Raw genomic sequence first — 22,584 nt, 5'->3', positions numbered from 1 at the left:
TTAAAACCCTCCCTTCCACTTCCATCTCTGCTAGAGCAAATCTATACGATCAGGTTAAAAAATGTGAGAGTCTAGAATTTTTAACCAAACTGATACCAAGAGGCAACGAACCCCTTTTAAAACACCCTCTTTAAAATTTGGTGTGGGTCAGAACAAGCAGGATGGGTGTCCAAATTCCCTCCCCTCCCACCAAGTTAAATAATGACCATCTTTCGAAATATGGGGGAGGACAAAAGCGGGGTGTTTTTTTTACAGACCACCCTGATTGTCATTCATTCTGCCACAGCCAGTTGCTGAATCTCAGTCGTTTTGCTTCCATCTAGTCTGAGAGAGTACAGAATCACCATCGATTTTGGAAGCTGAAGAGAGCAGCAACTGGGTCAGAACCAAAACATTGTTATTTTTAATGCTCTGCCTCTTTTCCCTTTTTTTTGAAGGTGTACACCCAAAAATGTAATCTTTGAGAATCCCTGTTCAGTAATGATAGATCTCTCCTCTAAGTCAAGCAGGAAGTGGGCATAGCTGTGAAATGCAAGGAATCTTCCCTGCAGAGCTGGATCTCCCTTTCTGAAGATCCTGTGCCTAAAGATCCAAACGGAGCTTCTGCCAGTCAGATCTTGGATCGATACATCTCTGCTTTCAAACATGCTTCTTTTCAAGAATGTCTAAAGCACGGCTTTCTTGCTTGACCGGACAATCTTACTCGATGGCCGTAGGCCTGGATGAAGCTCCTTCCCTGCTCTGAGCATCCTTCACAGCGTCAAGGTCCTGTCCTCGGTTAACTCTTTCATGACTAGGATGGCTTGATCTCCGACGGAAGTCTCCTCGATTGTCCACAGGTTGGGCACGCCTCCTTCTCCGGCCTCCGCCGAGGGTGCGTAAGACGTAATGGGCCAGTGAAACGTTTCCGCAGGGTGAGCGTATCCGTAATAGTTCTCTTGCGTGAAGCCGATGCTCTCTGGAGTGAAGCTCTGGGTGATGTCCAAGAAGATATTGGCTCCGACCGCGGCCTTGGCCTTGCGCGACCGGCCCTTGTGGCGCTGGGCGTCGTGCGTGTTCTGGTGGCGGATGAGGTGAGAGCTCTGGTTGAAGCTCTTCCCGCACTCGGTGCACCGATAGGGCTTCTCGCCCGTGTGGATCTTCTGGTGCCGGAGCAGCGTGGCCAGGTCGTTGAAGCTCTTCCCGCATTCCGTGCATTTGTAGGGCTTCTCCCCGGTGTGGATTCTCTGATGTCGGAGGAGGGTCCGGCGGTCGCTGAAGCTCTTCCCGCATTCCGTGCACTCGAAGGGCCTCTCGCCCGTGTGCACCCGCCAATGGGCCTCCAGGTTCGACTTGTCGCAGAAACTCTTGCTGCAGCTGGAGCACTTGTAGGGCTTTTCCCCCGTGTGGCTGCGCCAGTGAGTCTTGAGACTGTACTTGTTGTAAAAGCTCTTGCTACAGCTCGAGCAGTGGAACGTCTTCTCCCGGGTCTCCACGTGCGTCTTTTGATGCGTAATGAGATTTGTGGTCCGGTTAAAGCTCTTCCCGCACTCGGGGCATTTGTACGGCTTCTCGCCCGTGTGGATTCTCTGATGTCTAAGAAAGCTGGTTTTGTCGCAAAAGCCTTTGCTGCAGACTGTGCACTTGTAGGGCTTCTCCCCCGTGTGGATTCTCTGATGCACCTTAAGGCTCGCCTTGCGCGTGAAGCTCTTCCCGCAAACCTTGCACTGGTTTTTTCTTTTGCCTTTGTAAACTTTCGCCGGAGCTGGCAACCCGTTGAAGTCGCTGCCCTGGCAATTGGGTTTGTCCTGCCAGTCTTCTTCTGTTTGGTCGTCCCCGTTTTGCTCTAGTCCTCCTTGATCTCCAACATTATCTTCATCCTCTGTATCGTCTGACAACACTCCGTATGGTTCCCATTCACTCTCGCTCTCCCAGCCATCACCTAGGAGAGAGGGAGGGAGAGAGATCAATACAAAAGCGAAGGAAATATAAAGAGACCAGGGAGAGGAGTCGGTGGAAGAAGATTGGAAAAAGTTTAAAGACTATCTACAGAAATATTGTAAAATTAATGAATGTTAGAAAAATGTTGAAATGAAGTTATATGGCTTTAGTAGAAATATTATAAGGAATTAAGTACAGATAGGTTAATAGAGTATTAAAGGAAAAAATAAGGTTAGAATGAGTTAAGATAATTATAGGATAGAAAACAGAGGAAGATGGAAAGGAATTGCTGAAATAATTAATAGAAGTGGAATACAAAAAGGGAGGTGTGAGGAGGTTGTGGAAATAAGTGAATGAAAGATGGGATAATGAAATTGTTTGATTTATTTTATCGTCTTTGTCTTGTTTTGTTAATTTGATGTGTTGCATTGTATTGTCTTTTTTTTTTTTCTTCTTCTTCTTATTTTAGTGTCTTTGGAAAAAATAATAAATATTATTTTTTTAAAAAAGGAAATATAAAAGATTCAAACTCTGTGAAATAGCAATGTCTATTTCTGCAAAGAACAAAGAGCTGAAAAATGGTTCTTTTGCCTGTAGATCCCTTTGGCATCTTTAAGGGAAGAGAACACAACCTTTCTGACACCTGGGAAGGTTATTTATTTATGCCACTACTGCGGCTTGTGTTCTGTTAGCCCCAAAATAGAAAACAAGCAAAGTCCCAACTAAAGAAGAATGCCAACTGAAACTGATGGAACATGCGCAGCTTGTGGACCTAACATATAGAAGAAGAGAACAAGAACATACATTTAAAGATGATTGGAAAATGTTTACTGAATATACGGAGGAAAATTGTGTATATCTGAAAATGTGGGCAGCATTAAGATAAATTCAACAGTGTAAATAAGTTTTGGTGGATGTTATAATGCAATACTGAATGGTTTAGTTTATATAAAATATGCAGGGATTTATGTTGTGCAATATGAACCATGGAAAGAGAGGAACGGAAGTCACTGATGTTTTAAGGTTGTTTAAGTGAATATTCTAAAATGTAAAACAGAAATTTAAGAAAAATTATAATAAAAAAGGGAAAAGACCACAGATTGGTGATAGACGACTTGCTTTGCATGCAGAAAGTCCCAAGCTCAAATCCTGACATCTCTGTGCAGGGCTGGGAGAGACTCCCTGCTTACAGAATCATAGAACTGTAGAGTTGGGAGGGACCCCAAGGGTCATCCAGTCCAACCCCCTGCAATGCAGAAATCTCAGCTTAAACATCCATGACAGATGGCCATCCGGGTATGAAACCCTGGAGAGCTGCTGCCAGCCAGGGAAGACAATACTGAGCTGGGTGGGCCAAGGATCTGACTTGGTATAAGATAGCTTCCTGTGTTCCTCAACTGACTACAGTGGTACCTCAGGTTACAGACGCTTCAGGTTACAGACTCCGCTAACCCAGAAACAGTACCTCAGGTTAAGAACTCTGCTTCAGGATGAGAACAGAAATCGTGCTCTGGTGGCACGGCAGCAGCAGGAGGCCCCATTAGCTAAAGTGGTGCTTCAGGTTAAGAACAGTTTCAGGTCAAGAACGGACCTCCAAAACGAATTAAGTACTTAACCCGAGATATCACTGTACAGTCATACCTTGGGTTAAATATGCTTCACGTTGAATGTTTTCAGGTTACGCTCCACAGCAACCCAGAAGTAATGTAACGCGCTACTTCCGGGTTTCGCCATTCGCGCAGATGCTCAAAATGACGTCATGTGCACGCAGAAGCGGCAAAACACGACCCGCGCACGCTCAGTCGCGTATTATGTTCTACTCAGGATGCGAACGGGGCTCCCAAACGGTTCCCGTTCGCATCCAGAGGTACCACTGTATTGTTATTAAATTTATGTCCTTTCCTTTCCTCCAAGGTGTTTCAAGTGCTATACCTGGCTCCCCCCCCCCACCTCTACTTTATCCCACAACAACTCTGCAAGGTAAATTAGGCCAAGAGAAAGTGACTGGCCCAAAGTCACCCCAGTGAGCTTCCTGGCCGAGTGTGGATTTGGACTCCGGAGTCACAGGTCCCAGCCTGCCATTCTAACCACCAAAACACACCTGGGGTCAGACGGGGGCAGCTCCATGTCATTGCTACCCAAACCCAACAGTGGGTGCCTCATGCCTTGGTGCCAAATGCCCCTCCCAAGCCCCCCCCCCAGTTACCTCACAGGCGACACCCCTGACCAACTCTACCTTGCACCCTCCTTGAACTCTGGTGTTGCCACCTGTTTTGCCTGGATGAAGGCCAGAGGCAGTGTGTGAGAGTTTGTATAGAAACCTGGGAGGGGTGGCTAACACCCCAGAGGACAGGATCACACTTCAAAACGACCTTGACAGATTAGAGAACTGGGCAAAAACAAAGAAGATGAATTTTAACAGGGAGAAATGTAAAGTATTGCACTGGGCAAAAAAAATGAGAGGCACAAATACAAGATGGGTGACACCTGGCTTGAGAGCAGTACATGTGAAAAGGATCTAGGAGTCTTGGTTGACCACAAACTTGACATGAGCCAACAGTGTGACGCGGCAGCTAAAAAAGCCAATGCAATTCTGGGCTGCATCAATAGGAGTATAGCATCTAGATCAAGGGAAGTAATAGTGCCACTGTATTCTGCTCTGGTCAGACCACACCTGGAGTACTGTGTCCAGTTCTGGGCACCACAATTCAAGAAGGACACTGACAAACTGGAACGTGTCCAGAGGAGGGCAACCAAAATGGTCAAAGGCCTGGAAACGATGCCTAATGAGGAATGGCTAAGGGAGCTGGGCATGTTTAGCCTGGAGAAGAGGAGGTTAAGGGGTGATATGATAGCCATGTTCAAATATATAAAAGGATGTCACATAGAGGAGGGAGAAAGGTTGTTTTCTGCTGCTCCAGAGAAGCGGACACGGAGCAATGGATCCAAACTACAAGAAAGAAGATTCCACCTAAACATTAGGAAGAACTTCCTGACAGTAAGAGCTGTTCGACAGTGGAATTTGCTGCCCAGGAGTGTGGTGGAGTCTCCTCTTTTGGAGGTCTTTAAGCAGAGGCTTGACAACCATATGTCAGGAGTGCTCTGATGGTGTTTCCTGCTTGGCAGGGGGTTGGACTCGATGGCCCTTGTGGTCTCTTCCAACTCTATGATTCTATGATTCTATGAACCATCATGGCCGCTCCCAAAAAATCTTGGGAAGTGTAGTTTATTAAGAACTGTGGGGAAGGCCCTGCTCCCCTCTCAGAACCGCCACTCCCAGCATGGCTTAACAGTCAATCCCTCTTCCTATCGAACTCAGGGAATTGTATCTCTGTGAAGAGAAGGGCTGTGCTTCTTAATAACTCTCAGCACCCTCAACGAACATGGCTTCTGAGAGGGAAAGAAGAAACAATCCCAAACAGGGAAGAATGGCAAACCAAGTTGATGGACTACGCTGAAATGCCAAAATTAACTGGAAAGCTTTAGGAACCAAGAGGACAAGAACTTTAGAAAAAGAATGGGGGGAAATTATAATTTATAAGCGTCTCCACCCCCATCGTTTAGCCCGGACACTGAGATCCAGCACCGAGGGCCTTCTGGTGGTTCCCTCATTGCGAGAAGCAAAGCTACAGGGAACCAGGCAGAGGGCCTTCTTGGTAGTGGCACCCGCCCTGTGGAACGCCCTCCCAGCAGATGTCAAAGCGATAAACAACTACCTGACATTCAGAAGACATCTTAAGGCAGCCCTGTTCAGGGAAGCTTTTAATCTGTGATATTTTACTGTATTTTTTGTTTCTAATAATAAATAATAATAATAATAATAATTATTATTATTATTATTATTATTATTATTATTATTATTATTATTCAGGAGACCATTGTAAGAAGATGAAAACATTAGCAGGATTTTAACCTCACTTGTAAGGTAACAAAGACTATGGACAATTTGGACGGATAAAAAAAAGTGGATAATGGACTGATATGCAGTTGTAAATATTGACATTAGGACCCATGGAGGGGATGGTGGGGGGAAATCTTGAGATTTGGGGCAATCTCTTCATATGGACTTTTAATTGATTTTGTTGTAAGTTTCTATTTTTTAAAACCAAATAAAAATTATTCCAAAAAGAGAAAAGAAACATGGCTTGTTTAAAACGGGATAAGACCGCTTTGGTTGTCTGGTACAGATGTGGCCGCAGTCAAACAGCATCTGGTGGGAAGGCAGAGGGGCCCCATCCTGGCTCGTAGCGGACACTCACTCTCTGCAGCTTCAGTCACAAAAGAAATGCCCTCTTGGGATCCTCCTGGTTGTGCCTCGAGTGGCTCTTCCAACAAAAGGTCTTCCTCTTGGGAGTCCTCTATGCTGAGGGAGGTCCCAGTCGCATTATCTGTAGCGAGGGGGAGGGGAGAAAAGATCACTTTCTGTCTGAATTGGACAGAAAACCAGGATATGAATCTTCAAATAAGTAAATCTACCAGCTGATTCCGTCTGCCATGTCTCTCTCGGCTGATTTCCCTCAGGCGTCTCGGCTTCTCTTCCATTTCCAACGCTTTCCTTCGCCTCCTCCATCTCGCTCCCTTTCGGAGTTACTTCAGCCGGTCCCCCGCTGTGTTCGCTCGCCCAGAGATCAGCCACTGAAATAGGAGACCAAGAAGATCGTAAGGGGAAAATGGCACCTTAAACCACAAGATTTCACCCCAAAACCCTGGGGAGATGCCTCACGAATCAGACGGTGGCCTGGTTCACACAACAGGCCAGGCCAAAACTTGGCTTGGAGAAGCTCCTGAAAAGGACCTCACAGCTGCTTTTTGCTTTGCTCCTCCTAGCTACGTTTCGATGTCCAGAGCTCAGCCATGGTTTGGCTCAGCGTGGCCTCCTAACTGGGCCTCGTGGTAAAGCTCTCTCCTACCCAAGGACATAGCCTTGTTCCTCAGGAACCATGAACTATGACCAAGGGAAGGAGCTTAATCACGAGCCCCGGGTTTGGAAGACATGCTAAGTCAATCCTTGGCAGCAAAAACCAGGGAGGATCAGAGTTTCCTTCTACTTTTTTAAAAAAAAAAATAATAAATTTTATTAGTATTTTCCACACAACAACAACAACATGAAAGATATCAAAAAATAACAACAGACAACACACAAAAATCAACATTCGAAAACTAAAAAAAAACAAAAAACACCCCATATCTTACAAGTTAATATTATAAACACTAAAACAACAACAAGACATTGACTTCCACCAATCCCACAGCACCTCCTTTATCTCTCATTGTGTCTTCCTGTTTTCCTGTTTTCTTTATCATTCTCCTAGATGGGCTTCCTTCCCAGGTTGACAAGCCCCGCCTGCCCCCCTAAAACGTCCCAAATGCTGCAATTAAGAAGCTACCTGTTGGTTGTTCTCCTTCTTCAGAGCTCTGGTCAAGTATCTCTTCCTTTTCTTCCAACCAGGAGATGAGATCAGGTTTAGGAACCGGAGGCCCTTCTGGGGAAGAACAGAAAAAAGCCCACCACACACACCAAAGCTATTATTTCTGGCTTTCTTGAGGAACTTCGTACCAGCCACTCTGAAACCACCCTGGCCACTGCCACTCCAGCACAATATTTAGAAGGCAAGATCTTCTAACTGAGGGATTGAGGGTGAATCTGCTGCAGGCTTTCAGATTTTCTCGGACTCCAGTTCCCATCCACATGCAGCCAGCATGGGCAGCAATCAGGGAAGATGGGAGTTTAGGGTCTTGCAGGTTCTGCAGGCCAGGACGTTCCTCACCTTGAGAGTGTGAGAGATCTGTCAATGGCTGTTAGCAATTAACTGCTACTTATTTTAGAGAGTGGTCTGTCCATCTGTTCTCTATAGGTTTGGACACCTCTCAAGATATTGGGGATTGAAGCTGGGATGTCCTGCCTCCAAAGCAGATGCTCTACCAGTAAGCTGTGGCCCTTCCTTATATCTCAACATAAAAGTAAAGGTAAAGGGACCCCTGACCATTAGGTCCAGTCGTGGCCGACTCTGGGGTTGCAGTGCTCATCTCGCTTTATTGGCTGAGGGAGCCGGCGTACAGCTTCCGGGTCATGTGGCCAGCATGACTAAGCTGCTTCTGGCGAACCAGAGCAGCGCACGGAAACGCCGTTTACCTTCCCGCCAGAGTGGTACCTATTTATCTACTTGCACTTTGACATGCTTTAGAACTGCTAGGTGGGTAGGAGCAACGGGAGCTCACCCCGTCATGGGGATTCGAACCGCCGACCTTCTGATCGGCAAGTCCTAGGCTCTGTGGTTTAACCCACAGCACCACCCGCGTCCCTATGTGTCAACATAGAATGGTTCAAAATAGAATCAGAGTTGGAAGGGACCCTGAGGATCATCTAATTCAACCCCTTTACAATATGCAGGAATATGCAGCTGTCCCATATGGGGATTGAAGAAGACGACGATGACTTTGGCTTTGATATCCCGCTTTATTACTCCCCTTCAGGAGTCTCAAAGCGGCTAACATTCTCCTTTCCCTTCCTCCCCCACAACAAACACTCTGTGAGGTGAGTGGGGCTGAGAGACTTCAGAGAAGTGTGACTGGCCCAAGGTCACCCAGCAGCTGCATGTGGAAGAGCTGGGACGCGAACCCGGTTCCCCAGATTACAAGTCTATCACTCTTAACCACTACACCACACTGGCTCTCAGCTCTAACCAACTGAGCTATCCAGCTGACATATTTGAGATGACTTCACCCAGAGCCGTGATAGGATTATAAGAAGATAGCTTACACTGATTGGCAGCAGCCTTTAAGGGTTTCAGGCAGGGAACATTCGCAGCCCAGAACTTAACCTGGGACCTTCTGCATGCAAGGCCCGATTCTCTGCCACAAGGGCTGCAGATCATTCGTCAGTGTCCCTCCACCAAAGAGCGAAGGGATCCTTACCCAGAGAGGCGACGTTCCCGTAGTTCTCCACCATGACGTCCCTGTAGAGGGCTCTCTGGTCTGGGTCCAGCAGGCCCCACTCCCCCTCCGTGAAATGCACAGCCACTTCCTCAAAGGTCACAGGCCCCTGGAAGGAAGTGGGGATGGCGGGGAGTCATTCTCACAAAGAGTCCCACGCAAGGTGGAAAACTTTCCACTTCCCTGTATCCCAGGATTGGGGAACCCAGTGCAATTTTTTCTATTAAAAAAATGTTTAGGGGTAGTCTCATTTTGACTCAAGAAAATCACCATTTTATAGTTCGAATCAGGGGGAAATAAAGACAGTAAATGGACAAAAAGTACAAAGAACATGCATTACTTATATTGAAATATTGCCACTCAACGAGGCCAAACTTTCATCAGTAAAACACCACACATCCACATTCCACACTGCTTCACACATTAAACGCCCGCTTCTGTCTGAGACTCAGGAAACACCAGGAAAGGAAATGAAGCCTCTATCAGGCGTAGCAGCAGAACTGACAATTCACTGTGCTAGAGAAGAAACTAAAAAATTAAAATTTTTTAGTATTTTCTCCCGTTAAGATTCACAGAAAGTTTAGGGGCATGCATACCCTTGTGTACCCCCAGAAAAAAAAATCACTGGGGGAACCTAAGACTCAAGGGCCAAATGTGGACCTCCAGGGTGTGTGTGTGCAACAAAAGGAAGTCCCTTTGAGGGTCTTTGCCTCACCTGATCGGAATCCATAGTATCTGTTTCTATCTCAGCACAAAATGAAGATGAGCCATGACTTATTTCAGCAAACAGCTCTCCACCTGCAAAGCAGACAACACAATGACAAGACAGTTACCCTCTCAACACATTTAAAACGGGGCTCTCGACTCCTGTCATTATTGGTGTGCTAGATAAGAAATAACTCTAAAATGTGTTGAGAGATGTAAAGAAGAAAGAAAGAAAGAAAGAAAGAAAGAAAGAAAGAAAGAAAACACAAAACATACTTAGATAAGCTGCGAACCTGTTCTGAGTGCACGAAAATTGTTAGAATTATTTATTCAATTTGTAGGATAATAGACTATACAGAACTGGCAAAATTAAGAGAATCTAATGCTGTTTTAAGGAAGAACGGATGCCTTTTCAGACTATTATAAAGAAATATTATAGTATGATGAACGTGTGAGCAGGATTTGAGCTATGAGCTACAGAAGCAATTAGATTATTATACTGTAGTTATGATTTAATAGACAATAAAGTGCAAAAGGGGAGAAGCAAGAACATGGAAAATGGGGTGAGAAGTTGATAAAAGTAAGAGAAAGGATAAAATTTTGTTTTGACTGTGTATGTTAAAAACACTGTAACTTAATAAAATGTAATCAAATAATAATAATTTGTGTACCGCCCTTCATCCAAAGATCACAGGGCAGTTCACAACATAAAAAGGTATTCTCATGTATGCTACTTAAGAACATACTCCATTTATTCTAATTCAGTCACTAAACTATATCTTTCACCTGGAATGAGGAGTGGCACTCAAAGTGAACAATTAATTGCTCAATTTTACCAGAACAAAATGGTTGGGATGATCCCAATGACAAAACTATGCTTTCTCTTCTGGATTAACACAAGGTCTCTCTCCACTGTGCTAATGCTCAATGTTTCGTTAAGGATTTTCCATTAAAAGAACAAAGGAAGGCATCGCTTTCCAGTCCATCGTGCTTAAACTGAAAGGCTTTCAGAAGTAAGGATAACTAAAAAGTTTGGATTGCAAGGACAATTGTTAGCATTCACCCATCAAGTCAGAATTGGAAAAACATTCTGGTCCGCAGTACAAATGTTAACCGCAGTTTTTTGATTCACTGCCACAGGTTTAAGGTTTTTAAAATAGTGACTAGGCTCTTGAATTATGGTGTAAGGTAAAGGTAACAAAACCCTTATATTGTTGCTGCTGAATCGTATATTGAATTCCGTAAGACAGCAACACAAGGAGCTATAAAAGATGTCACTTTGCTATGATGGTTAAATTAACATCTTATTTAAGAGCAGGAGCCTCAAGCGACAGAAAGAATACATTTTGGGAAAGTTGGTCCAACCTTCCAAAATATATAGGTGATCCATAGGGACCTTCAAGCACCAGAAATCCTTACCAGGAAAATCTGTGTCGCCATCATTTTCGTGCGCCGTCACTCTGAACAGGGGCCTCTGCAAAATGTCTGATGGAGCCCCTGCCTGGGGGGAGTCAGCAGCCACATCCATGAATGCCACCTGCACACAGAACAAAGAGAGGGGACCCCCCCCCCAAGTCAGGAAAATAAAAGGGGCCAGCTCTTCACACATAAGCCTGACTCCAGTCTTCCGACGGTGGCCCAGTTCCTGAAACAACTGCCAGCAGTGACCCATATATTGAGCACGCAGGGCCTTCTCTGTGGCAGCACCCGAAGTAACACAAAGGATTGCAAGATGCCCCAAAAGGATCTCTCTGAAGTCGGTGATCAGGAAACAGAGATTGAGATCAGGAAACTGGCAGCAAACTGTCTCAAAGCCTTAAGTTTTCTTCTTTCAAATGTTGCTGCCCTCGGCTGGCTCTTCCTGGCTGGCTTCCCAGTAATCAATTCCCTTCCTCCCCACCACTTTCATTAATTGTTCACCCTAAACCAGTGGTTTGTAATATTGTTAAATTCAGAACAAAACTGATCTAAAAATAAAAGTGTTGTTTTTTTAATCAGCCTTACTTCATTTGCTACCAGCTCATTTTAAAATATTTGACTGCTGTTTTACACTGTTTTGCTTAACAGTGGAGACTCTCCTGCCACAGTGAAACATTTGAGAATCGACCGACTTAGATGACCAGCATATTACCAGTGCCTTTTTTCTGGGAGGACGCAGGGGTACACATACCCCTAAACATTTTGTGAATCTAATGGGAGAAGAAACTAATTTTTTTTTTAAAAAAAAAAAGTTTCTTCTCTAGCACGGTGAATCGTCAGTTCCCTTGCTACCCCTGATGGAGGCCTTTTGTCCACTGACTGTACAGTGGTGCCCCGCAAGACGAATGCCTCGCAAGACGGAAAACTCGCTAGACTAAAGAGTTTTCCGTTTTGGAGGTGCTTCGCAAAACAAATTTCCTATGGGCTTGCTTCGCAAGACGACAATGTCTTGAGAGTTCCTGCTGTTTTTTTTTCCCTTTCCCCCCCCTTTTTCTAAGCCGCTAAGCCGCTTATCAGCTGATCCGATCAGCGGATAAGCCGCTAAAAGCCGCTAATAGCGCTAATCCGTCAATGGGCTTGCTTCGCAAGACGAAAAAACCGCTAGACGAAGAGAATCACAGAACGGATTCTTTTCGTCTTGCGAGGCACCACTGTATTTATTTTTCCCAATTTGAACTATAAAATGGTGGTTTTCTTGAGTCAAAATGAGAGTACCCCTAAACATTTTTTTAAAGAAAGAATGCACTACTTGTCACCCACCTGCGGCACCAGATAATCACTTGGAAAAATACCAGGATGCAACTCGCTCACCTGATCATCTTCTTCTTGCTTCTTCATGAGGAAATCTTTGGCCAGGCCAGTGGTTGGGATACAAGCCTCTCCGTCACTCAACCTCGCCACGAAGCTCTGCATTTCTTCAGCTAGGGGTTGTTCCTTCGTGGGCCAAGTCGAATTCAGCATCCGGTGCGGAGGCGCGTCTAAGGGAATTGCATCCTCCTCGCTCAGGACAACCGTTGCTCCATTTCTTTCCCAGCATCCTCTACTGCTCCCAGCCTGGGCAGCAGACGGGTCCACGGCCACCGCTTTGGGGCCGACCACGTCTTGCGAGTCTTCTGTCTTCACTTGGTTCTCCAGCGCGGCCTCCAACTGCAGACCGACAGCCAACGGGTCTCCTTGTTCTGCTCTCATTCTCTCTAGTTTCTTGGGGTAAAGGCAGAATTTGGAGGGGAGCAGGAGGAGGTCGGATGCTACGTCGTGGGCCCGCAAAAGTCTGCAGGCTGCTCTTCTGCCACACTGCCAAATGAGGCAGTCACATCACATCAGAAAGGCAAAACTGAAGGGTTCCAGAAAGCCATTGGGTCTCATCGCTACAGGAAAGGGAGAGAAAAGCCAAGGATGAGAATAACAGAGAAAAACAAAAAGGTGCGCAATTTAGCGGAACCACCTGCTCCATCGGGGCCCAGTACGGGCCACATGATCTCCTGTAATGATTTTGCAGTTTTTTGCAGCAGAGGAGCTATGACACTTGTGTCCAGGGCAGCTGTTTACCAATTTCATCTGGTATACACAGGCTGAGACCTTACTTGACTGCGGACTGTCTCATCAGAGGTGCTAATCCAGAATGCGGCAGCTAGACCGGTGACTGGGAGTGGCTGCCAAGACCACATAACACCAGTCTTGAAAGACCTACATTGGCTCCCAGCACGTTTCCGAGCACAATTCAAAGTATTGGTGCTGACCTTTAAAGCCCTAAATGGCCTCAGCCCAGTATACCTGAAGGAGCGTCTCCACCCCCATCGTTCTGCCTGGACACTGAGGTCCAGCGTTGAGGACCTTTGGCAGTTCCCTTGCTGCAAGAAGCCAAATTACAGGGAACCAGGCAGAGGGCCTTCTCGGTAGTGGCGCCCTCCCTGTGGAACGCCCTCCCACCAGATGTCAAAGAGAACAACAACTACCAGACTTTTAGAAGACATCTGAAGGCAGCCCTCTTTGGGGAAGCTTTTAATTTTTGATGTATTACAGTATTTTAATATTATTATTTTTAGAAGCTGCCCAGAGTGGCTGGGGAAGCCCAGCCAGATGGGCGGGGTATAAATAATAAATTATTATTATTATTATTATTATTATTATTATTATTATTATTATTATTATTATTCCCACACTTTCCCATGCGTTTCACTGTCACTTTCCTAACTGCAAAATGTGGGTGTTTTTGAAAAAGCAGGTTTGCTGGAACAGAGCATTTTGAAGGAATAATAATAATAATAATAATAATAATAATAATAATAATAATAATTTTACTATTTATACCCCGCCCATCCAGCTAAGGCAGCCCCAGCCACTCTAAAACCTAAATTTCCAGCATGCAGTAGAATCCCTGCAGCAAAATACTGTTCAGTGCATTTTCCTGTCACTTTCCTAACTGCAAAAAGTCACTTTCTTTCTTTAAGTGCATTTTATTGCAACAGAGGGAACACCTTAACTGCACATAACCTAATTTTCTGTAATGTGCTTGAATCCCTCCGGCAAAACACTGGCAGGGAGGAGACCTATACACTTGGGATAATTATTTTTAAAAGGTGAGGTAAGGACTTCTGTTTTGCCCAAAGCTGTAGCCACATACATGCCTACTTCTGAGGAAACACACACAAGACTAGGTTGAAACTCATTGGCAATACTGGCTTCTAGTCAGCTGCTGAGCTATGTTCAATAACCCTATAGCTAGAATATTGTATCACTCCCTATATACCCAACTTTGCACTGCACTCTGCAGGAGGGGGAATCCAGCAAATGCCGTCCTATCAGGAGGTCCATCCTGCACAATATTGTGATATTGGGCCTTTAGTATACCTGAAGGAGCGTCTCCACCCCCACCATTCAGCCCGGACATCGAAGTCCAGCTCCGAGGGCCTTCTGGCGGTTCCCTCCCTGCAAGAAGTGAGGTTACAGGGAACCAGGCAGAGGGCCTTCTCGCCAGTGGCTCCCACCCTATGGAACTCCCTCCCATCATATGTCAAGGAAATAAGCAACTATCTGACTTAGAAGACATCTGAAGGCAGCCCTGTTTAGGGAAGTTTTTAATGTCTGATGTTTTATTGTGTTTTTAATATTCTGTTGGGAGCCTCACAGAGTGGCTGGGGAAAACCAGCCAGATGGGTGGGGTATAAATAATAAAATTTTAATAATTATAATTATATTGTGGATTTCCCTCCTCTCAAATATTAGACAGGTGTCGTCTCTGTTTCCTACTGAAGACCGTCTTCTTCCAACAAGCCGATTAAGCAGAGATCCCCCCCGACCTGCATCAGTATGGGAATTGTTTTAAGTATGTTTTTTAAATAAAATAAAATTTATTAATATTATATTAATGAAAACAAATAACATATTAATCCTAGGGGGAAATGATTAAGTTTTGCTTTTTATGTTGTGGTCAACTTACTTACTGTGCGTCCCTGGTTCTGAAAACTGCTGCAAGACAGGTTCCTGCACATTGTTGTATTATTAAAATTGAATAAATAAATAATTCATTTTAAAAAGGCAGGCTACCGCAGGTCGCAAATGAATTTACTGGACAGTTAGCAGAGAAGAATTTGGCAATTTGTTCTTGTTGCTATTATCAGGACCCGTTCAAAAGCACTGCAGTGTGGAATGCAAGCCAGTCCGTGCCCTTTCTCAGAATACTCCATTCCGTTCCTCCCTCCCAGTTTTCCCTTCCTCCTCACCACAACCACCGAGAGGCCTCAGAAACCCTTGAATTAATTGGGGCGTTCCCTTAATTCCACCTCCCTAAGTATATTTTTCTGCTCATACAAACTTTGGGGTCCCCACCTCCACCACGGCCTGCTGCTCCCGACCACTTGGGAGCCGTTTTGCCCATGTAAGGATTTGAGAGTCTCACCGGTACAGATAATTATTAAACATTTATATTCCACTGGCAAAGCACCTGGGGGGGCTGCTTCCATGAGGCTCAGAACGAAGGTGCAAAACTAGTCCTTCCTTTTGCTTGTCTACCAACATCCGGTTTCATTAGCATCCTAAAATTCTAGAATTAGAAGGGAGGGAAGGAAAACTTTTTGTGACCCACTTTTTGTGACACACCCTGCATAATCTTACATGTCCCCTCTTCCTTTCCCTTTTCTCTATAAACAATGCCCCCCCCCACAAAATGCTGCAACCTTTTCATAGAATCATAGAGTTGGAAGAGACCACAAGGGCCATCGAGTCCAACCCCCTGCCAAGCAGGAAACACCATCAGAGCACTCCTGACATATGGTTGTCAAGCCTCTGCTTAAAGACCTCCAAAGTAGGAGACTCCACCACACTCCTTGGCAGCAAATTCCACTGTCAAACAGCTCTTACTGTCAGGAAGTTCTTCCTAATGTTTAGGTGGAATCTTCTTTCTTGTAGTTTGGATCCATTGCTCCGTGTCCGCTTCTCTGGAGCAGCAGAAAACAACCTTTCTTTTCATCATATGCTCCAACCCCCTTGATCATTTTGGACTTTTTCTGAACCTTTCCACAGCTCTGCGATCTCCCATTTATTTGTTTTTCAGGTGAGGCGGCCAGATGGATAGGGAAAGTGACCTCAGATGGATGGGGAAAGTGACCTCAACGGCCGCCCTCCTTGCCTTGGGGGTCAAACCGGGGTGTGTTTTCCTTGCCCCTCCCCTTTCCACACTCTCACAATTGAAAACTGCCTTCTCCCCTTTTTTCTCTTTTTTTGGGGGGGGCTCCCCGAAATCCCACCCCACCCTCCAAATTAAAAGGCCAAGCTTGCTTCCATCTGCCCCAGCTGGGGAGGAGGATGAAGAAGGGGGCAGGAGAAAGGGAGCAAATGTGGCAAATTATTGGACACCCCCTTGAGTTTCATGACAACTCTCATGCTGCAAATCTCCCCTGCCCCGCTCTCTGTAATCTACCCACGCACACTTTTGCAAGAAACTCACCAGATCCCCTCCAGCAATGGACATCACAGCCTGGATCTTACCCACAGTGGCTGGGGGAGGGTTTTTTTGGGAGAGAGAGAGAGAGAGAGAGAGAGAGAGAGAGAGAGAGAGAGATGAAAAGCAGGAAGTGACTTAAAGCAGTTTACAACCCTCCTTCCTCAAAGGTATCCTAGGAATAGAGACTCGGTCAGCTTAACCCTTAGAGAAGCATTTCAGATGTATTGCAAAGGCAAAACACACACAGACAAGCAAACACATCACAACACTTTGAGGGCTAGTCTGATGCACATGCACACACACACACACATGCACACACACACACATCTGGGTACTCTAAGGACAGCTCTGTTTTCCTGCAAACACACCATACAGAAAAGACAGTGCCCGCACACTGTCCCTTTAAAGCAGTTACCAAATTGCTGTTTTCCTCTCAAAGAATTCTGGGAGCTGTAGTTTGCTGGGAATTGTGGCTCCGCCCAGGGTAAAACTACAGGGCCCAGAATTCTTTCAGAGGGAAGGATGTGTTTCGAAGGTGCTTTGTAAGCCAAAGAGCCACAAAGAGCTTTCAAAGCCCGACCTGACCGTGACCAGAAGGAGGAGTACCAGGAAGAATGGATGAAATTTAATGGCTATTTAGTTAAATACGTTAAGTTAAATTAATTGGAAAAAGCTTGCAATAGCCAGATAGGCTTAGGATTTAAATATGTAAAATGATGGATTAATATGTTTAACGCTGAATGAATAAGAAAGAAACATGTTAAGTGATTAAGTTAATTATATAAGAATTTGGAAAACCGTTAAAATGATATACATTTGAAATTCAACTAGGGGGATATGAGGAAGTCACTTAACAATGTTAATAAGATTAGTTTTAATAAGGTTATGATTTATGTTAGCTTATTTGTTTGTTGGTTTATAATTTTGTGAAAATCAATTAAAAAATTGGGGGGGGGGGAATCGTGGTGACCTGTTGTTTGTAGACGACACCCCCCCCGAGCTTCACATTCAAAATAAACATTTCCTTGCATAATACCAAATATTTTACTGATAAGAAATACACTGGGAAACAAAACAACTCCTAGCTGTGCTTGATTCATAACATAAAACACAGCTACCATATAATATCACCGGAGGATATCCAGGCAGTATAAAACAAAGCAGCTACGTAAAAGCACTGCTCCTTCCCAATGTAGACCCCCCCCCATTAATACATTTATACATACATATTACGGATATACAAACTGTTGTAAACAAAATCTGCCCTTTTTCCCTTATGGGGTATCCATAGGTTCCCTATTGGTAGGAGAAAATAACAGAGGCCAACTAACCAACCAACCAAACATTCATTTCAGACAATCTTTAAAAATATTCATACATACCCACACTCAGTCCCACCACCGCCCCTCACCCCCACCCTGTGCGTAACAGAATGTGTAACAGAAAAAGAAGTAGAAAGTTGGTTTAATAGTGTGTGAAAGAAAGTAATAGAAATGGAAAGAAAATGCAATTGAGTAGATTGGAAGTACAATGTAGAATATTGATAGGCCTTGCATCTTCCTGCCACCCTTGCCATTCTCTCCTGCCACAGCCTTTGAAAACCACTGGAACACTATATGAAGCTATGCACCTCAGGTATCAAAGGACAGAATACCGTATTTTTCGCTCTATAAGACGCACCAGACCACAAGACGCACCTAGTTTTTGGAGGAGGAAAACAAGAAAAAAAATATTCTGAATCTCAGAAGCCAGAACAGCAAGAGGGATCGCTGCGCAGTGAAAGCAGCAATCCCTCTTGCTGTTCTGGCTTCTGGGATAGCTGCGCAGCCTGCATTCGCTCCATAAGACGCACACACATTTCCCCTTACTTTTTAGGAGGGAAAAAGTGAGTCTTATAGAGCAAAAAATACGAGAGTTTATTATTCTCTCCCTCCCCCAATCCTTTTTTATTGATTTTCCATTTTAAACAAACAAAATACAAACAAAGACAATAAATTTCAAGTGTCCTCTCCCATCAAGCCCAGCAAAAAAGGCTTCTGACTTTTTTGGGAAGGTATATTTAAGCATCTTTTTCAATTCGTTGCAAATCAGTTCCCAAAATGATTTTGTTTTCTCACATGACCACCACATGTGATAAAAATCGCCATCCTTCTCTTTACATTTCCAACATAATTTACTACTCATCCTATACGTCTTTGCCAATTTCGTAGGTGTCAAGTACCAAGGGTACATCATTTTCCTTATATTCTCTTTCAAGGTGGCACATGCTGTAAATTTTAGACTCTCGTTCCACCTTCTCACCTACGCTTCGTACTTGATATTGTACCCAAAATCTATTATTTATTCTCAAAACAGTTAATGACCCCTGTACTTTGCACCAGTTTACTTCTCAACCCAGCCGACCCCACAGGGTTGTTGTGAAGATAAACGTACAGTGAAGAGCTGCCCATCAGGAAGGGTGGAGTCAAAATGCAATTAATTGTTAATAAATAAATGTGTATGTATATATGGACTGCAAAATCTCATCATGCTTCTGTCACCTCCAGGTGTATGTGGGACTCCAACTCACATCAGTCCCAGACAGCAAGGTCAATGGTCATGGATTATGGGAACTGTAGTCCAGCAACATCTTGAGGACCACAGGTTCCATCACCCCTGCTCTAAGGAGTTCTGGGCAATGTTGCAGGAGTCCCTTACTCTGCAAATTCTATTCCCAATAACAATTCTATGAAAAAACTGAGGCCTATAGAAAGTGACTAGCCCAAGCCTAGTCAGGTAACTATGTTGTTGTTGTAGTTTAGTCGTTTAGTCGTGTCTGACTCTTCCTCCCACAGTTTCGTCAAACTCATGCTGGTAGCTTCGAGAACTCTTTCCAACCATCTCATCCTCTGTTGTCCCCTTCTCCTTGTGCCCTCCATCTTTCCCAACATCAGGGTCTTTTCCAAGGAGTCTTCTCTTCTCATAAGGTGGCCAAAGTATTGGAGCCTCAGCTTCAGGATCTGTCCTTCCAGTGAGCACTCAGGGCTGATTTCCTTCAGAATAGATAGGTTTTATCTTCTTGCACTCCATGGGACTCTCAAGAGTCTCCTCCAGCACCATAATTCAAAAGCATCCATTCTTCGGCAATCAGCCTTCTTTATGGTCCAGCTCTCATTTCCATGCATCACTACTGGGAAAACCATAGCTTTAACTATACGGACCTTTGTTGGCAAGGTGATGACTCTGCTTTTTAAGATGCTGTCTAGGTTTGTCATATGAATGAGCAGAAAATTGAACTCAGTGTCATGTTGGGCAAAGTCTAGCACTAAGCCCTCATCAGTCTTAATAGTAGTAGTAGTAGTAGTAGTAGTAGTAGTAATAATAATAATAATAATAATAATAATAATAATAATAATAATATATTCTAGGTTGCATTTTAGGGCAAAGCCCACCCAAGGGAGCTTGCAGGAAAACCAGCTGTAAAACACCAAAGCACATTTAGCATATTTAGCAAATTTATATGCCATTCCACAGCGTGAAGCCACAGAAGTGTTGTGTGATATAAAAGCGGAACTTAAAACAGCAGCCTAAAATAATATAAATGGTCCTAATATAAACAGCCTAAAAGAATATAAATAATATGAAGATAAATAACAGAATATAAAATAGAAATAATATGAACAGTCTAAAATAATACAAAGCAGTCTAAAAACAATTTTCAAATCAACAGCAGCACTACATTTTTATTTGTTTTTAAAGAAAATGCTGCCTTCAATATGTGGGTATCAAAACCATTTAAAAGCTTATACCCAGGGTGGATAAAACCTTTGGCCCACTGGGTGTTGTTGGACTACAACTCCCATCAGCCTTGAGTACAGGCCATATTGGCTGGGGCTGATGGGAGATGCAGTTCAGCAACACTTGGAGGGACAAAAAGTCTGGTCTATATTGATAGGATCATATGCGTATCACTTTGGAGGTTGTTTTGTAAGAGTGGAGCTACCAGCAAGAAGGCTCTGCTTATTTCTCCCAGAAAGCTGATTGATCTTACAGGCGGGATTCTGGTCAGGACTTTAGGAAGTTTAGTTCTGTGAGAGAAAATAGGAATTTCCTAACAACTCTCAGCACCCTTAACAGACTACAGTTCCCAGGATCCTTTGCAGGGAAGTCGTGGCTGTTTCAAGTGACATGATACGGCTCTAAATGTATAGCGCAGGTGGGGCTGAAGGCTGCCCTCCTACACACCAGAGGTGGAGAAACCATTGGCAGAGAATGAAAGCCTTAATCTCAGGGTTGTGGGTTCAAGCCCCACGTTGGGCAAAATAGTTCTGCATTGCAGGGGGTTAGACTAGATGACTCTCAGGGTCCCTTCAAAACTCTACAGTTCTATGATTCTATAACCTGCCTCCCTCCCGATGTTGGTGGACTCCATCTCCCATCATCCCTGGCCCATTGGCCATACAGGAAGTCCCACAATTACTGGAGGAAAACACCACAGCTTCCCCCTACATTTCTATACCCCAGAGGTGCTGGTGGTGAAAACTTGTGGCCTTCCAGATTTTTGTTGGACTCCAACACCCATCAGTCCCAGCCAGCATGGCCAGAGGACAAGGATGATGGGAGTTGTAGTCCAGTTAAAAGGGACCCTGCGGTCATCTAGCTCAACCCCCTTGCAGTGCAGGAATATTTTGGCCAATGTGGGGCTTGAACCTGCAACCTTGGCATTATCAGCACCAGGCTCTGACCAAGTGAGCTATCCAGGCTGCACTTTGAGGTTTACTCACCCAAACTCCTCTAAGAATCCGATCTGGCTGAGAGACTGCTCCAAATCCCCCTGGAGGATTCAGCTGGGCTTCTCTCCTCCTTTCTTCCCTTCTTCCTCCATCTGGACCCCTCATTCTTCCCTCCTTCTCACCAGCCACCTCCTCCTGCTCCTCCTGGTTAAGGAAAGAAACGGGTGCAACAGCAGAAGCCACGAACCCCCAGCCCCTTTGCATGCATTTTAATACCCAAATTGCTCTAAAACAACCCAAACAGGCAAGAGAGAGAGAGGCACACAAGCATACTTTGGCCCTCGAATGGTTAAGGGGACAGAGCTCTCGTTCCTAGAGAGGCAGGAAATGGAGGGCCACGGGGGGGGGGTGCTGTCCAAAGTGGAGGACTTTCCTCCTCTGCCCAGCTGAGTTGCTGAACCCTCTGCAGGCTGACTGCAATTTGTTTCTTGGGGGGAGCCTGTAAGTAGAAGGTGCATTTGGCTGGGGGGCAGAAAAGGGGCATTGGGGGGAGAAGAGCATAAGATTGCAAGCTGAGCAGTTAGCAAAAGGCAGTGAAACACATGTTGGAATGGGGAGGGGGGGGAAAGCAGTTTGTGCCAGAGTCAGACCACTAGTCCATCCAGCCCCAGGGCTGCTGCCTCCTTCGACGGGCAGAGGATCTCCAAAATTTCCCAAGCTCCTAGTATAGCTGGGAGCTTCCCAGTTTGAGATGTTGCCTGGCATTTTCTGCCTGCAAAGTGAACACAGGAATCAGCCTCCTACGGAGTCGGTCAACTGGGTCTGTCTCGCTCAGCACTGCCTACACTGACTGGTAGCAGCACTTCAAGGTTTCAGGCAGGAAGCCTTTACTAGCAGCACTTGGGAGATTCTAGGGGGTCAAACCTTCTGCATGCCAAGCAACTGTCCTGCCCACACTTCTGCAAACCTTGCAGCTCCCTGGAGCCTCCCGATAGCTCCCTCTTCCGTCTGGGTGGAACTGTTTTGGCCCCATAACAAACAGCGCGAGGAGAATCGAGATTGTTGACTGTATCAGGATGGGGAGCCTTTTCTGGGCAGCCTTTCGAGGGCCACATCAGCAGGAGGCAGCAGCGCTAGAGACAAAAGCAAACAGAGCAACAAGTGTAAATGCTGCTGTCACACAGTAAATGTAAAGTAAAGGGACCCCTGACCGTTAGGTCCAGTTGTGGCCGACTCTGGGGTTGCGGCGCTCATCTCACTTTATTGGCTGAGGGAGCCGGCGTACAGCTTCCAGGGCATTTGGCCTGCATGACTAAGTCGCTTCTGGCGAACCAGAGCAGCGCACGGAAATGCCGTTTACCTTCCCGCCGTAGTGGTACCTATTTATCTACT

General features: G+C 45.1%; 1 protein-coding gene across 5 annotated transcripts; it reads right to left on the bottom strand.

Annotated features, from left to right (window-relative positions):
- Nucleotides 1-6: 6 nt before the first annotated feature.
- Nucleotides 7-22,450, bottom strand: LOC308580468 (uncharacterized protein). 5 transcript variants are annotated; one of them, XM_081182156.1, is made up of 11 exons: nucleotides 22,160-22,450; nucleotides 21,244-21,396; nucleotides 16,484-16,533; nucleotides 12,349-12,905; nucleotides 10,978-11,095; nucleotides 9,569-9,651; nucleotides 8,836-8,962; nucleotides 7,308-7,403; nucleotides 6,397-6,555; nucleotides 6,180-6,308; nucleotides 7-1,921 (listed from the first exon to the last, which is right to left on the bottom strand). In XM_081182156.1, exons 4-11 carry the CDS (start codon nucleotides 12,724-12,726, stop codon nucleotides 753-755), a joined length of 2,259 nt encoding a protein of 752 aa, XP_081038282.1. In that variant the 5' UTR covers nucleotides 12,727-12,905; nucleotides 16,484-16,533; nucleotides 21,244-21,396; nucleotides 22,160-22,450; the 3' UTR covers nucleotides 7-752. The 5 variants fall into 5 exon arrangements, with proteins under 5 accessions (XP_081038282.1, XP_081038283.1, XP_081038280.1 ...); XM_081182157.1 differs by lacking the exon at nucleotides 22,160-22,450 and adding an exon at nucleotides 15,482-15,580 and having other exon boundaries at nucleotides 21,244-21,664; XM_081182154.1 differs by lacking the exon at nucleotides 22,160-22,450 and having other exon boundaries at nucleotides 21,244-21,664.
- Between the last annotated feature and the right edge of the window lie 134 nt (nucleotides 22,451-22,584).

This window comes from Podarcis bocagei, assembly GCF_964188305.1.
Source record: "Podarcis bocagei genome assembly, chromosome: 2".
In the NCBI taxonomy this organism is placed as follows: Eukaryota; Metazoa; Chordata; class Lepidosauria; order Squamata; family Lacertidae; genus Podarcis; species Podarcis bocagei.
The sequence above is the reverse complement of the archived record's forward strand: the minus strand, read 5'-3'. Positions and strand labels throughout refer to the sequence as shown.